Source organism: Didymosphaeria variabile (assembly GCF_027946475.1).
Source record: "Didymosphaeria variabile strain IMI 356815 chromosome Unknown scaffold_7, whole genome shotgun sequence".
NCBI classification, from domain to species: Eukaryota; Fungi; Ascomycota; class Dothideomycetes; order Pleosporales; family Didymosphaeriaceae; genus Didymosphaeria; species Didymosphaeria variabile.
In genome coordinates, this window is record NW_026611626.1 from 38,301 (window position 1) to 53,754 (window position 15,454).

Below are 15,454 nucleotides of genomic sequence, written 5' to 3' on the forward strand. Positions count from 1 at the left end.
ACCGACGCTGACACCCCTGCCACTCCCCCGGCTCTTACACGAACATAAGCACCCGAAGTAATGCGCAAGATCTCGATCGCGACTTTATAAAAAACTGTGCGATACTAAGAATACTCATTCGAAATCGAGCTTTTAACGAATCGAAAACATCCAAATTTGTTTTCGCGTTTAGGCGAGAGCCCAAGCCTGCTGATCAAAGACACGCGACCCTTGACAACTGAGATCGGAGCTCGTAAGCCTGATGACCGAGCCGAACCCTTCACTAGGCTCGCCTACGTGTCCGACGGCACAGCACGCACTCGAAAGGGTGGACGTTTTATGAATCCGGCGGCACAGCTTCTGAAATACGAATCAGTCACGAAATCCGGCGGCACAGCGTTAAGATCGGCCATTTCTCACCGCTCACAGCCCTTTCAAGTCTTGGAACAAGGTTATGCGATGCGCGCTTCAGATTCCATGTAGGAGTCTGGTACGTTGGCATTCCACAATGCTCTCTTTGGGAGCATGCGATAATGTTCGGAAGTCGGACGTAGCGCTGAGCGGGAAATAGGTGCTGCAGGGCAACAGTATCATCACCGCTAGAATAGATTGCAACTCATCATTTCCTAGGCATATATCAGCAAAGAAATCTCCTGCACAGATCTTCTCGCTCGTATCGCTGAGAGCGTCGCTATATGGCCTGAAATTGTCTCGTCTTGCTTCATCGTGGACAATTCACGCTCACTGCCAGTACTCCATTCTTCGATTCCATTTTCCTGCTCAATTCCCTTTTCCTTTTATTTTCTCGATCTCTTTTCCTCATGCGAAACCTCCAACCTCTATTCATCACATTGCTCAAAGTCGCTGGTCTCCTTCGCCATGCTTCTTAAAAATCTCCTTTTCCTGGGCCTTGTAGTCCTTTCGGCAGCGAGTCCCAATCTCGGACATCTCGAGACCAGAGCAAAGACTGGCACAGCCGTCGGAACCAAGGCGAACAGCAACGGCAAATCTGGCGGTGCCACCTGTCCAAACAACAATGCAATCACAGGCGCGAGTTGTCCCGGAACCAAATTCACCGCTGCTGAGATTGAGAAGGCCGTGAAGCAGGCGAAGGCCATGAAATTCAAGGGCAAGACAGGCAACGGGCTCCATTTCCCAGCCAAGTACAAGCCCAACAAGGAAACGAAGGCCAGGGGCGTCAAGAAAGCGAAGGGGTCTAGAACTGGTAAGGCAGTGAGGAGAGAAGAGCATGCTCTCCAAGCACGGCGTGCGCGCGGTGGAGGAACCAGGACTAAAACCCGGCCCAAGACCACGAGGCCCAAGAAGACGCCGAAGAAGAAGACGGCTAAGAAGACTACACCGAAGAAGACTCCCAAGAAAACTCCAAAGAAGAAGACCCCTAAGAAGACAAAGAACAACTGCAAAGCAGGTGGCAAGGCTACGAAAGTCGGAAAGGGCGTGTGGATGTTCCCTATCCTCGACAAGGGAGTTTGGAATCGTAAGTACCTTGCATTCTTATCGACTATCACCAGTTGACTTGTGGCCCAGCCGGCGTCTTCCCTGACGTCAGCTACATCATCCTGGACAGCAAGTTCAACTACGTCAAAACCACCGAGAGAAAGCCCGGCTCAGCGGAAGAGTATCAGATATGCGCCGAAACCCCGCAATCTAAGAAGGGAGGCAAGACCAAGGGCAAGGCTGGCAAGGGCAAGACGGTCTAAACTTAAGCATGGCCTCTTGTGTTATTATTAGCAAAAACTTTGTTTTAGAAATTGTATGTTGCGCTTACTTGTATTTGTATGGATGGTTCACTTGCATATTCAAAGATTCTTGTATAAATAGTTCACTCAATCATTCAAAGCATCAATTATTGCTGGCATAGATTCCTTCTTGATACTGGCTCAGCAACCATAAGACAATGCCCCACGTTCAAGTGGCCTATTTGAGGTATGTGGAACATGAGAGCTTAGGGCTTCTTGTGGCTCCAATTCTGTACTCGACTTTATGATAGCTTTAGTCTGCAATAGCTCATCTGCCTCCCGGTAAGAGTTACAGGTACACAGGACAGTGTAGCCTTTAGGATTGGCAATCCATTGGGGAACGATTTGAGCACTTCGAAAGGCGAATGACATGGGTTCAATGTCATCTCTGAATGTCGCTTAGTGAACAAATATCCTCGTAGACCTCTGGAGTATCAATGTACTGGCTGAAACGGAGCGTAGGTGCTGAAACTCTGCCACGGCGTTTTGTAGCACCGGAAAAACAGCAATCGAACGTGACTGAAACATGCATCTTTCTCTGCACCATTTCCCTAATTAATCTTTCGCTAGGTTCACACTAGGCCATCGGGAGGATGCTTTCTTGTCCGTGAAGAAGTTGAGTCGGATGTCTCCTGATCCTGGACTTTTGCTGCCATGCCCGGAGTAATGGATATACACGTGGTCCTCCTGTTGCCCATGTTCTATAGTGTGATCTATACGGCCTTTGAATTTACGAACAGAAGCTCGTTCTAGAGGCGGCTCAGGGCGTAGTTCGCCGCCATCGGTGAGATGGCGGGTTATCGAATGGATCGAAGCGCACCTAGGCGGCGAACAGATGGCTGTCTGCTGCGTTTTTAGCGTCGATGAAGTCGTACAGATAATTGCCGTGCCCCGCCTGGAACTTGATCGTTCCATTTCGTCCCAACTCCATGAAGCGTCTTGTGAGCACTCTGTCTCCTTATCTGAGCGGGGTGTACAGCTGAATTGCTGCGGTCAAAAGACCTTTTTGCTCATTGGCGACAAGCACAAAAGCTTCACCGACGGCTTTGGTTTATTTAGACGTTGCCATTTGCCGGGTTTTCTTGTCCAGGCTATTCCTCAGTAGGTCATACCATGTCGTGGTATGAATATTGTATGACTTCAGAGCTCGATGAATATATAAGAACACCGATACCCTGTTCCTATGCACACTCGATCATATTTTGCCCACCAATCATGTTGCACCGTGCGAAGAGTGATTTGTCACGTGTCATAGCGTCAGGCGAAGCAACGTTGACAATGACCGTAGGTTTCGTCTGTTTGAAGACGGCGGAGACAATATTTTTCTGGGATATGTCGCCGGCGATGTAGTTGATAGCGTCGAAGCGGTTGTGCTTAACGGATATGTCGAAAACGGAAATCTCATTCGCCGGCTTGCCATTGTCAATAAGAAAAATTCGACGATGTGGTGACCAAGTAGACCGCAGCGCTCCAATGATTTGAACATGTCCTGAACCCTGGAGAGACTCTTGTGAAGGTTTCATGAAGGTAGAAGGATGCGTAGTGTTCTAAAGGGAAATCTACAATCGGGGGGTTAGTCGACCTATGTTAAGAAGAGAAAACCCGTGCTCCGCAACTTTGGCTCGTGCACACATGCAACTTTATCTTCTGCGATACAGGGTACGATATGCCAGTGCGGTGCAGATTATGGCTACGTTTAGATACATCCCTCAGATTGATGGTCAGTGAAGCGACTTTATACACATCCTTGTCACATCAGTAACCAATCTTTGACTTGAGCGAACTAGACTTTACCTTAAGGTCAATAATTTGATCATTGATCAACATCAGCGACTTGGAGTTTCACATCCATATTTAACCCCCAAAGAGCCGGAAGTTGCAGGGCATTCGCAACTTTTCATGCGGCATTCACATTGAGAAGGTCTTGTCCTTTCTCTAGAAGCTAACTTACTCATTTCAATGCCATTTTGAAGTCATCAGCCCCTACCGCGGTTTCCTTCACTATACTTCGCAGAACGGTATGCCAATAAGTTTGATTGGGCTGATCTACTGGGTTGCTATTCCTTTGATAAGTGAGTCCTGGATTTAAGCATCCATATTTGGTATCTCTTCATCTCCTTCAGCCAAGCGACCAGCTTCGATAAACATTCGAAATTGTGCCTGGCTGCGCGGCAAAAAGGTCGCCCAACGATGCTCGAATATACCTTGGAGTCTCAGACAGGACCTCTCCTGGTGATGCCCGTTGATCCCACAAGTTCTGAGACCATGATTCGCCTTTCTCTACGTCTTGGTGGTGAGTATTCCTGGCCCTTAGATCTTCCGAAGTGTTCTCGTGACGGTTTATAGATGCTGAAGGAACAGCGGATGTAGCATTGTAAAAGGATATACGACAAGAATATTGGAATGTCACGATGGGCTCGGATAATTATGTGTTCGCTTGGTTAAAGAAAGACTTGTTAAACTTGGCTTCGGTTATTGTGGTCAAGACTCATACGTCAAAAGAAATTCGTTGGACACCACATGCATGACAATAATATATTCCTAACGAACGATAGCATATGTACTCTCATGTCTTGACGATTCATGGTAGTAGCGCAGGCTGCACATATAGACCCAAGATTCCGTGAAAGTGCACGAGACGCCCTTCCAATAGTTCTGGTTGTCCACTCTGGAACATCTTCGCAAACTGATCCCATTGATTCAGCATTATGTGCGATTTGAGAACGAAGACATTCCTGCACGGCCTCTGTGGTCCTATCACTCTTTTGGTGGGGGGATTACGATAGGCTCTTGCTGTTCAGATATTAATTTTGATCATCCTGTAGAGGGAAATAATACATACACTAATACAACGTCCGTTCTCATTACTTGGGCATCCGCAGTCGCCAGGATTTGGGCATGCAGTAGAAACGTCTTGGTTTTTCGAAGCATCGTTACAGAAGCAAACAGTAGTTCCTTCGCCTCCGGAACAACCGCAGTTTCCCGCCCCGTTTGGGCACCCAGGTGGGCCGCACTGTTTCTGCGCAATTGCTATAGAAGCAAAACAAGCTAAGGCGATAACAACGAAACGCATTGTCGTTGATGCAAGCGTAGAGCACGGAAGTATCGAAGAGCTAGTGATCGTTGAGGTAGGGATGGTTGAGATAACGATGATTGAGATACTAATAGAAAGGGAGAATAATCGCTCAGAGACGAGGGTGACTTTATACCTGTAGAGTCTAGGGGACCCTCTCGAATACAACCAATAGCGGCGACAATAAACCACGCAGTACAAAGTAGGTCTCATGGAGACCGCAGGGACCTGCGGGTGGCCCGACAGAGTCCATTTGGCAGACCGATGGAACTTAAACTGTCCGAGAATCCTCTCCGCATGTGGCGAATCAATCGGAGCTTCTCACGCATTGCAATGGAATGGAGGACCTGTGTAGCCTACCGGTAGTCGACTGGAAGCTTTAGCTCATAGGCGCAGTATTGATTGGTATTGGGTGCAATTACAGTGCTAGCATCGTGTTCAGTGCGCCGATTCCCCTGTTCTGCTTGGGGGCCTAGAATCATCGCCCCAAGGATCCAAAAAGATGTCATACTGGCAATCAAAATCCTTCGGCAACTCAGGGTCAGGTTGAATCTGCCCTGCATTGCCACTATATCAGCGCCAATTCAAAGATGGTGACGTCTCTGACGTGCTGGCTGCGATGAAGAGGACCAGACTGGGCGACCAACACGGTAAAGAAATCCTCTGAGCAAGGATACGTCCTATACGTGCAGCGCACAACGGCCAATGTCTGAGCTGCGTCGCCAGGCTCTCTTGAAAGGTTTGTGGATAAGTCTTAGCGACTGCTCGCCTAGCAATGCTTATTTAAATGCCGCAAATGCTTATTGTGAGAGCGAAATCGCTGTACATGGTCTCAGCCCCGATAGTCCTACTGGACCCCACATTCTGATCCGTGCTACCCCAGACAAACGACCCCGCCTTTCTGCCCTTCTGAACTCTAGATGACAGATTGGATCAAACCTGAGCGTAAGAGGTTCTTCAGGACGACGTTGCCGCCAACTGGACCGGTATGTGCTGGGAAAGGAAACAGAACGCTAGTTAACGCTTTGCTCTGATGGAGTATATCGGGGGAACTGACCCATTTATCAGATCCATTGTTCGCAATCCAGCCCCGACTAAGAAAGCTGACGCACTTGTCGATCTGTTTCGAGTACTTCGCAGGAATGCTATCCTGGACAGAGTTGTCTTATGGGCCTGTAGGGCCGCGACCTGCACGAATTGGTTACTTTTTACGGACATGGACAGTGCGCTCGTTACACCGTCAGCTGTAAGGACAATGAACTTGATGCGTACCTGGCGTAACCCCTTCGACGAGTCCCGCGTCGATGTATTGGCACCCTATCAGCGATTCGGTGCCTTGCACGCCTGCGTGGTTTTACAACCGTTTTGGAGATACATGCGCAACTTGCTGATAGAGTCGTTTATGTCAAACTATCGAACTTTCGAGATATGGCCGATATCTGATGAACCATGTCGATTGCCATACGAAGCTGTTGTCTCGAGGTCACCGAGTCAATTGCACGGTGATCTCTTTCGTGGACATTTCCACCGCACCGTCCCGAACATCAGAGAAGAAGCTGATATCGGACTGGGCCTAGTACACGATTGTGACTGTCAAAGTCTCTGACCTTTCACCCAGCACCTATCCATTCTGTGGCAGTCAACTAGCCAAGCTTACTGAGACTACCTACATAATACATCGTATGACCCGAGTATTGCTTCACGAGAGAGCAGTGGTAGGAAATGCTCACCATGCCGTCCGATTGCACCTCACCGGATAATGGTCCGTAGCGAACTCATTCAGGTACAGGGCATTGTGCAGATGACCATCAGAGAAGTACAGCGGGGGGAAGAAGACCAAGAAGGATGACGGGCACGCTAGATCCCAGCCAGGCTGCGAAGGCGATACAGAATGGTGTGCAGGAGAATAGTCCATCTTGTACACGACTTTCATAGCGCGATCACGATATGTTTGCCGCAACAATTCTCGAACGATTCTCATTCCCTCTTCTAAATCGATGGCGTGATGACAATGGTAGAGGAGTTGCGAGGCTTCCTGAAGGACTAGCTCACCAGACCACCTAAAGTCGACAATTTCGCAGAAGAGGCAGCAAATAAGGCGAACGTAGGTGACCTCATGGATAGGCCGGCGAACATCTTTCGGGCACAACCTGCTTGGGTGCCAGCATAATAACATTCTCTTGATTACTACGCAGAGTCATGGGACACACGGAACAGGGAACCAATTCCAGAGGCAAGCCCCCGGAAAGATGCAATGCGTTCGCCTGCGAAGTTTCATGCTTACGCTACAAATGCGTCAGACATATGTCCAGCATCTCAGCGCCGTAGCACTGCTGAGGATTTTATTCGGGCCTAACTTGCTCAGGTACCAACAATACTTTCTCTTGATGTCCATGCAGGCCCTTCAAGGTGGCACGGAACATGCAAGCGACTGCAGAGGCAAGCTCAGAGAAGTCTGCCACCAGACAGCCAGGGAAGTCGTACGCTACAAATGCTTGAGACATCCGAGCTCCTTGTCGCTGTAGCGCTGGCGAGGCTTAGTGGGCTTTGCTGGTGCCAACAGACGAGAATGAGGACATGACGAGATCCAAGCTCTTGACGAAGACGCGGCTGACGTTCTAGACCCACTGATTCGGCGACTACCGGGTCTATGAAGCTCACCGCAACCGACACGATTCTGTCGATTGTTCCACTCAGGTTTAGTACATTTAGACTAGTGGGGCCGTAGTAGCGCTCCGCTGTCGCTTTCTTAGCTGGCGCTGGGCCCTCATCGTGAACGTTATTGACATTGGCGCCTGAACAAGTGGAGTACTCTCAAGTGGGATTAAGATTTGCGCTAGGAAATGTGTTCGGACAAAATACGCGAGGATGGTCTTCTTTCGTAAAGAGACTGCGCACCAGCCGCCAGGGGCCGAGTAGATCGGCGGGGTGGCCCGCTTAACGTCGCGGCGCACCATCGATCCGGGGGCCCCTGTCAGCCCTCGATCTGAGGTCCGTCCAAATGCTCCCTTCATCACATTGAGGAAGCGGAAGCTCCGCATCGTCACTCTCACCATTAGCTCGTAAATACAGAGACGTTGCACGATGGTGGATCAGTCCATGGCTTTTCGCCGTATGCGTGCGTCTGATGGATTCACGACGCTTGTCGTGTGCATTGCCATCTTCTCAGTGAGCCTCTTGCATTCTTCATGTTTTGTAAGCTCACCGACATCGCAGGACACTTTCATATACGACCTCGTAAATCCACCATAGCGATTCGTGTTGAACCTCCTCTGATTGCGCAAATCACAGATAATTCCGTTTATTCCGCAGTTGCTAGAGCACAGACTCCACATGCCTAATAACCAAGGTAATAAACTGTAGTCACCATAAGTCCGATATGCACTGAGACCAAGATGCAGTACAATTATGGACCTCGACGTTGCTAGGTGTGTTTGGAGGTGCTTTCGCCTTTGGTAATAGTCAGTGTTTGTCTTTAAAGTCGACGATGAATGGCACTGATACCGTCACGACAGTAATTGCAGGTGTTCTCACCGATCGTCTACGGTCGAAGAGCTCCGCATTTCTCTTCGGAATGGTCACGATGATTGCATCGTCCTTGATGTTCTTCCTCGGTGAGCACCTCGCAGTCGTCATTGCAGCTCGCGCCCTTCAAGGCCTATCCGCATCATTTGTGTGGGTGTCAGGTCTAGCTCTACTCAACGCCTACGTCAAAACCAGCTACGTCGGCACAGCCATGGGGTACATCTCAGTCGGGACGGCAGCTGGCGAGATCTCTGGACCTATTGTTGGAGGCGCGATGTACGAACACGCTGGACACTTCGCAGTCTTGGGTTTGGTCTGTGGCATACTCGGAGTCGATATTGTGCTCCGCCTTCTGCTAGTGGACAAGCCATCAGACGAACAACAGCAGCGAAATGGAAATCCAGCCGACGAAGAGGAGCCCCTGCTCGGTGGAGTGACACAGCGCGGAGCCGACTCAACGAATACCAGAGTCGCGCCACAAGACGTTATCGAGCCAAAACACATCAACATCCTCGGCCTTCAACTAGACAAAGACCTGTGCGCTACCTACTACGCAACCTGTATTGTGGGCACGATTCGGTACGCCTTTGAGTCCGCGCTCGTTATATTCGTCATTAAGCGCTTCTCCTGGTCTATTTCTACCAGCGGCGTCATACTATTTGCGTTCCTCTGTCCTGCAGCTCTTGGCCCTTTGATCGGTTCTCTCACGACCACGTATGGACCGCGAAGACTTTCAGTCATTCTATTCAGCGTCGTGACTGTTTCCCTAATTGCTCTGGGCCTCCTCACGCAACCCGTCACCGCTACCAAGGCCTCATTTGTCATCGCGGTGACTGTGACAGGAATTTGTTTAGCGTCTCTTACCACGGTCCAGTCGATAGCCTTCTCAATGGTAATGAAGAGGAGGGAGATATCCGCGAAGCGGGAAGGGAAACAAGCCAATACTGGAATTGGCTTCGGGGGCTTTAGTATGGCTTGGACTTTTGGGATGTTTGCTGGCCCGTTAGCTGCAGAAGTATTCATCGACCATGTCAGCTGGCTGGTATTCTGCGTATCCCTGGCTGCGTGGTGCGCAGTAAGCGCGATTGTAATGGCGTTCTCTTGGGAGCGGTGGGATATTCCCAGTGAGGAATGATTTGTAAAGCGTTCTATCCGTACTAGGGCCTCACAAACTCTTGAACAACCATAGTATCAATGCCAAAGACACCAATGCGCAATCTCTCTTGGTATTCGCTTGAACAACGGTGGGCTTGTATATGGAGCCCTGTCCTTCGTCAACGAACCAGGCCCATAGCCTGGAAGTCTCGGTTATTGGGCGCTACCCTTGTGCCTTAGCGCCTGAGGCACACATTAACGTAATTAGACATGTCTCCATCTTTTGCTCCAGGCGAGTCTCTCCTTCTAAACAACAATACATCACGATTCTAAAACCATTCACCTCGGTCCTTCCTCGAGGAGACCAGCTCAAGAATTGAGTCACTTCGAGTGACTTCCCGAACAGTCGTTATTACTCTCCCGATCTACCACCATGCACCATGTCCTACTCCTCCCCAACAGAGCCATTTACGATCCACACCTCGCTTCTTTTCTCACCGCACCTCAAGACGTTCCTCCCGAATGTTTCGCTCCTCATCTCTCCCACCACCGGCCTTGTTCTTCGCACTCACACGCGCTCTACCTCATCCATCCCTTCTCCCCTGCCCCCATCCGACATTGACCTCACACATCTTGTCGTCCTCCCAGGCTTTGTCGATGCACATACCCACATCTTCCTCCACCCATACGCCGAAACCCCCGCATTGCACCAAATCCTCCACGAATCCCTTGTGGAACGCACCCTCCGCGCAGCAAACCACGCCCGCGCCGCCCTCGCCGCCGGCTACACGACGTACCGCGACCTGGGCACCGAGGGGCTTGGTGCAGCGGACGTTGGCCTGCGTGACGCAATAAATCGTAGCATCGTGGTAGGGCCGCGGCTCTTCGTCGCGACGGATCCTCTCGCATCGTCTGGGGGCTATGTGTTGCGCGTCGAGAACGAGAATGCGAGGGTGCCGCGACTCGCGGACGAGGCAGATGGCGTGGATGGCGTGCGGGCCGCTGTGCGGCGCAGGCTGGCGGCCGGCGCTGATGTGGTGAAGTTCTATGCCGACCAGGAGAAACGCAATGCTAGGTATCCGGAGACAGAGACGTGGCCGGGTGCGTTGGGGGTGAGGTTTAAGCCCGAATGGGGCGACAAGCCGAAGCACTATTTGCTGTTCTCGGCCTCCGAGATGCGCGCGATAGTCGACGAGGCGCACGAGGCGGAGTGTCCAGTTGCGGCGCATGCAAGCTCGCCGGCGGCTGTGATAAGGGCAGCGCGGGCGGGGGTGGACAGTGTGGAACATGGACAGGAGCCTAGCGCGGAGGCTTTGGAAGTGATGAAGGAGATGGGCACGATCTTTGTACCGACGCTAACGGTCATGGAGGAGGAGGTGCCCGAAGAGGTGGTGGGCAGCATGTATCAGCATACATACAATGCGTGGAAAGCAGGAGTTAAGTTGGCGTGCGGTGGGGACATCGGCCCCGTTGCTCACGGAGAGAATGTGCGGGAGTTGGAACTTATGATTGCGGCTGGGGTTCCCGTGGAAGAGGTGCTGGCTTCTGCAACATTGCATGGCTGGGAGGCCTGTGGTGGAGCGTGGTGTGGGAGAAAGTTTGGGTGGTTAGATGAGGGATGCGCGGCAGATATAGTAGGGTTGATGGGAGATCCGAGGGAGGATGTCAAAAACCTGAGAAGAGTGGAATTTGTGATGAAGGATGGGAGAGCGTGCAAGATGGACAATAGAATGATTGTGTGAAACTAGAACACGCTGCATTGCATCTAAAACGAAGCATCCTTGATTCCACATTCAAAGACCCCATCTTGGCCAATTCATGCCTTATTGATAGACTGTAGAGGAGAAAGCAGCATGACCAACAACCAAGCCTCCAATTCGGCGCCATTCTCCTTCAGATCCTCGTACCTGTCATCAAGCAGCTCCGAAGTCCTGTGAAGTGTTTTCTGAACCTCGATGTCCGCCTCGATGTTATTCAAGAATTGCTTTGCTTGATCGTCATCACCGATTTGATTCAGACAAAACATGACAGCATCTCTGCGATAGCCCTTCTTATTCAGCTTTTCCGCACATTCTAGCACTGCATTCCTCAATGTGTCCTCAGGTTCATTGTTTGGACATCCATCGGTAGTAATTATAATGAGGTATGGGCGCTCGAGGGGCTTGTTGGCATCAATCACGTCGTAGATGAGCGGTTGGAGTATCTTGTTACGGAGCTGAGTTCCGATAGGGGTGCCGCCGGCTGGCGTGAAGCCAACGTTTGCCGCGACTTGATCGCTGTTCAGATTGTCTGCAGCGGTCAGAACTTTATTGATGAAGCGGAGATGGGCACCCTTGTTTTTGGGTACTGCACGACTGGTGATGTTTGCTATTTTGGCGATGAGTTCCTTTTGGGATGGCCAGCGGGATCCTTCCTGCATCGAGCCGGAGTCATCTGAGAGATATTAGGGTGTGAAATTGTAGACAGGCGTGTAGCTTACCGCAGTATAGAACAGGTTGGTACAATGCTAAGTTAGAAAGATCCTGGATTTGATTGGGCTGCTTGAGAAGGTTGTTCGGATCGTCCTTGAGCTTTGCTGCGTTTTCCGCCACTTCTTTGATGAACGGGTCGTTAGGTGGGAAGAATTTGTCGAGTCCTTTTTCTTTCACAGTCATGTCCAGGTTGTTTTTGAATTGTGCTGCTGTTTGAGGTTCGTCATCAAACTATATCTTCGTTAGTCTAATGCATGATGGGATATATATTAGCATCATACCAGTCCAGGAGTTACTCCAGTAGGTGACGTCAGTCGGTAGAAGTACCTAGCCGAAGAGCCGAAGATCTTGTTCAAAGGGGTCCAGATGTTGAAGTACTTCAGGACGGAGAACACCCATCCCTGGATGTAGTTGGAAAGACCACCGCGCTGTTTGGAAGGTACAACCTTCAACGCATCTTTGATATCCTGCCTCTGAGGGTGAAGCGCCTGTGCGATATCCTCGGCAGACTTGCCCTCGGAATTCCTTTTGTCAAGAGAAGCACCTTGCGTGCGGAGTAGTTTGATGACTTCAGCACTGGGGTTTGGCTGGGCAACAGCGGCCATCAAAGGCGTTTGATCTTTCCATGACCCAGGCACAGGTTCGTCTAATGTTTGGGGATTCTTCTCCAGAACGAGCTGCACGCACCTGGCTGGATCTTTCCGGGCAGTAGCTGCAAGGTACAGAGGAGTCCTGAGGTCCTGAGGTTTTATGGTCTCTCCGATCTTCTTGTCCACTTTAGCGCCATTCTTCAGGAGAAGCTCGACGATTTTGGTATTTCCACCCTGCAGAGCGTACGCTAGTGGTGTGAGCCCAGACTTGTCTTCGGAATCAATGGTGAGGGTAGAATCTTTTTGGAGGTATTCCTCAATCTTCTCCTTGGTAAGGATACCGGTTTGAGCAGAACTCCAGATGCTCATGTTGGAATAGAAGTTGGCGAACGTCCAGGTCACTTGAGGCAGAAACTTGACTCGCTCGAGTTTCGCAGAGGTAATTCCAGCGCATTTGCCTCATATAATCTCCAATATCTACCCCGTCCACACCTTCATTCTCGATTTCGCATTAGAGGTGGTAATCGCAGCCGCCCTGGCGGGCCGAGCCTCTAGTCGCAGCAAGGTTCCCATCGGGTAAGATCAGCGGTAGATACTCAGGGGGTCGCAATACATACGGATGCAGCCAGATCTGCTAGGGATCATTGGCCGAACTTGCCAGTCGGGGTCTGTGGGGCGCACATTGATCGGCGTTGGTGGCTGGCTGGCATATGAGCTGGGTTGCCGTCGCTAGTTGCGATCATGCAAGCGACGGAGGATCACGATCATAACTTCCACCTCGCCGACCATGAACGTTTCCCGCGTGACAGTGGAGACGACTTCGTCAGAGAGGGGTTACCGTTCCTGGTATTAGATGTCCATCAGATCTTGACGCGCTAGTAATTTAGTGCATGAACAAGTCTGCCAATAAGCGAAAATATATGCGTTGTCAAAAGATAGGAAATCAAGGATATTGATTTAGTATGATAGTTCATACTACTCTATTATCTCAAGTAACTAAATGTATTAGGCCCTAAGTAATAAACCTACATACGGGGGTGCGGCAACCTCTCTATTGACTTCGGCGAAGATGTTACTAGTGCGGTTATCGATGTCGCCGGCAGTGTCACTAGTATCAGGCCTGGAGACTGTACACGCGGTTATGCATCAGTGCTTGCAACTCAGGAAGAACGGCCCGGAGCATTTCAGAATTATTCGATAATTCCAGGGGACAGAGCGTCACCATTCCCACAGTACTTGCCTTTTGAGCGATCTGTCGTCACTACCTGTTCCCACGTCTTCTGCTTCTGTTGCTACTTCTGCCAGGTTATGTTAGATAGAAAATGGTTGGAGCTCGAAAGACCCACCTCTTGATTGATAGACTAGTGAAATATTCTGTGTCATTCCACTTGTCTGCCCTTCTATCCTTCTATCCGCCTTCTATCGTTAGATTCCCCGTGTCTGTCCTTTGACAATGAGCTCCCACAACAACATCCAGAATATCGAACCACTACCAGACCATGACTTTCATTCGGCCTGGGGCTGCACATATTCTGCCCGTGGCGCCATCAACAATGATCCTCAAACTCGTGCTCTTTGGCTTCAGTACCTTTCGAATCCCTCTTCCGTTGAGCGTCAATTCCACGTCCTGCTAGGCTCTTATACCAACCTTTTCGCCGACTTCTTCGGCTCCTACTATCCCATTTCCCTCCACGCCCATGCCACTGACGCCTTGCTCCCCACTACCATCGCTAGTCTCATTCTGAACACCGTCGCGACCAGCCCTTTGATTCTGGAAAGCGAAGAGTTGCGTCCGAAGGGCAATGAAGCCCCCGAAGAAACCGGCACGCGCATCCGTGATTTCTCTCTCGCTCTCCTCGGCTGGACCGAAGCGCACATTCAAGCCCCAAACTTCATCGCCATCGAAGGCATCTATGGCGCTGGGTTTGGGCCTCTAGCGCACACGTCCAAGGAATGGGAAGTCCAAGCCATCGCTGCCGGCCCACGGCCAGTGGTCGTAAATCTAAAAGCGCAGCCCTCGCAAGAGGATCTCGACGCGCAGTTCGCTGCGGCCAAAGCCCGAGGCGCCATTGGCGTCGTCTTCGACATGGTTTCCACCGAGGATGGCAGTGTACTGCCGCCAACGCAATATGCGCAGCTCAAGCTCGCCGCGCAGCGCAACCGGCTGCTGGTCATCGTGGACGAGACGATGACTGCCATCCGGTGCGGCGCGCCATTTGCGTTCCAGCGTGCCGAGTACAACCCCGTCAGCAACGACGTGCAGCCCGATTTGGTCATCTTCGGCAAGGGCCTGGGCATCAGCGGTTTGGCCATCGGCTTCGCGGGCGTCATAACGCGCAATTTTGCATACAAGAAGCGTGCCGACATCATGCAAAGCATCCTGTACTGGCGCGCGATGGTCTCGCGGCCGGTGCGGCTGCCTGTGTTGCTCGAGGCGCTGGGCGTGTTGCGCGTGGCGCACGCCGAGGATTGGCCCGCGCGGAGCATGGCGGTTGGGGAGACGGTGCGTGACATTCTGTACGAATTGGAGCCCGAGACGAAGGCGCCGGGTGCGGTGCGAGGGCTGGGTGCAATGATTGCGCTGCATAGGGACGTTGCCATGAGGTTGAGGATCCAGTCGGCGATTCGCAGAAGGAGTCCATGGGTGCGCTGGCTGCCAAAGTTGGATCGTGGGTCAATCGATAGGGATTTGATGATGAGGCATGTCTTTGGGAAAGAGAGCACAGAACGGAGGAGGGCTTTGGCAGAAGAGGCGGAGAGCGTGGGAACCATGCCGTTGTGGTGCTTCATCTGCGGGATTCAAGCGACCGAGGACGCTTGGTGCCGAAGATGCTTTCTCGGGGTGTGCGCAAATGAGGTGTGTTTGACAGCTTTTGGATCACATGCCTGTATAGAAAGGTAATACATAGAGTTGCAATGGTCGGTACCACATACAGATGATCCAGCAATCGTTTGTACAGT

At 51.1% G+C, this 15,454-nt stretch overlaps 5 protein-coding genes across 5 annotated transcripts; 4 read left to right on the top strand and 1 right to left on the bottom strand.

Annotated features, from left to right (window-relative positions):
* Positions 1 to 858: 858 nt before the first annotated feature.
* N0V89_009162 (uncharacterized protein) lies at positions 859 to 1,700 on the top strand (the record flags this gene model as incomplete). The annotated part of the gene is made up of 2 exons (XM_056217915.1): positions 859 to 1,477; positions 1,528 to 1,700. The coding sequence occupies 2 exons, from the start codon at positions 859 to 861 to the stop codon at positions 1,698 to 1,700; spliced, it is 792 nt and encodes a 263-aa protein (XP_056067180.1).
* Positions 1,701 to 8,299: 6,599 nt separating this feature from the next.
* N0V89_009163 (uncharacterized protein) lies at positions 8,300 to 9,416 on the top strand (the record flags this gene model as incomplete). Its single annotated transcript, XM_056217916.1, has 2 exons — positions 8,300 to 9,166; positions 9,345 to 9,416. The coding sequence occupies 2 exons, from the start codon at positions 8,300 to 8,302 to the stop codon at positions 9,414 to 9,416; spliced, it is 939 nt and encodes a 312-aa protein (XP_056067181.1).
* Positions 9,417 to 9,872: 456 nt separating this feature from the next.
* N0V89_009164 (uncharacterized protein) lies at positions 9,873 to 11,174 on the top strand (the record flags this gene model as incomplete). Its single annotated transcript, XM_056217917.1, has 1 exon — positions 9,873 to 11,174. One exon carries the CDS (start codon positions 9,873 to 9,875, stop codon positions 11,172 to 11,174), a length of 1,302 nt encoding a protein of 433 aa, XP_056067182.1.
* A 74-nt stretch (positions 11,175 to 11,248) lies between these two features.
* On the bottom strand, positions 11,249 to 12,862 carry N0V89_009165 (uncharacterized protein; the record flags this gene model as incomplete). Its single annotated transcript, XM_056217918.1, has 3 exons — positions 11,249 to 11,865; positions 11,912 to 12,134; positions 12,185 to 12,862. 3 exons carry the CDS (start codon positions 12,860 to 12,862, stop codon positions 11,249 to 11,251), a joined length of 1,518 nt encoding a protein of 505 aa, XP_056067183.1.
* A 1,084-nt stretch (positions 12,863 to 13,946) lies between these two features.
* N0V89_009166 (uncharacterized protein) lies at positions 13,947 to 15,349 on the top strand (the record flags this gene model as incomplete). Its single annotated transcript, XM_056217919.1, has 2 exons — positions 13,947 to 15,274; positions 15,298 to 15,349. 2 exons carry the CDS (start codon positions 13,947 to 13,949, stop codon positions 15,347 to 15,349), a joined length of 1,380 nt encoding a protein of 459 aa, XP_056067184.1.
* Positions 15,350 to 15,454: the final 105 nt, after the last annotated feature.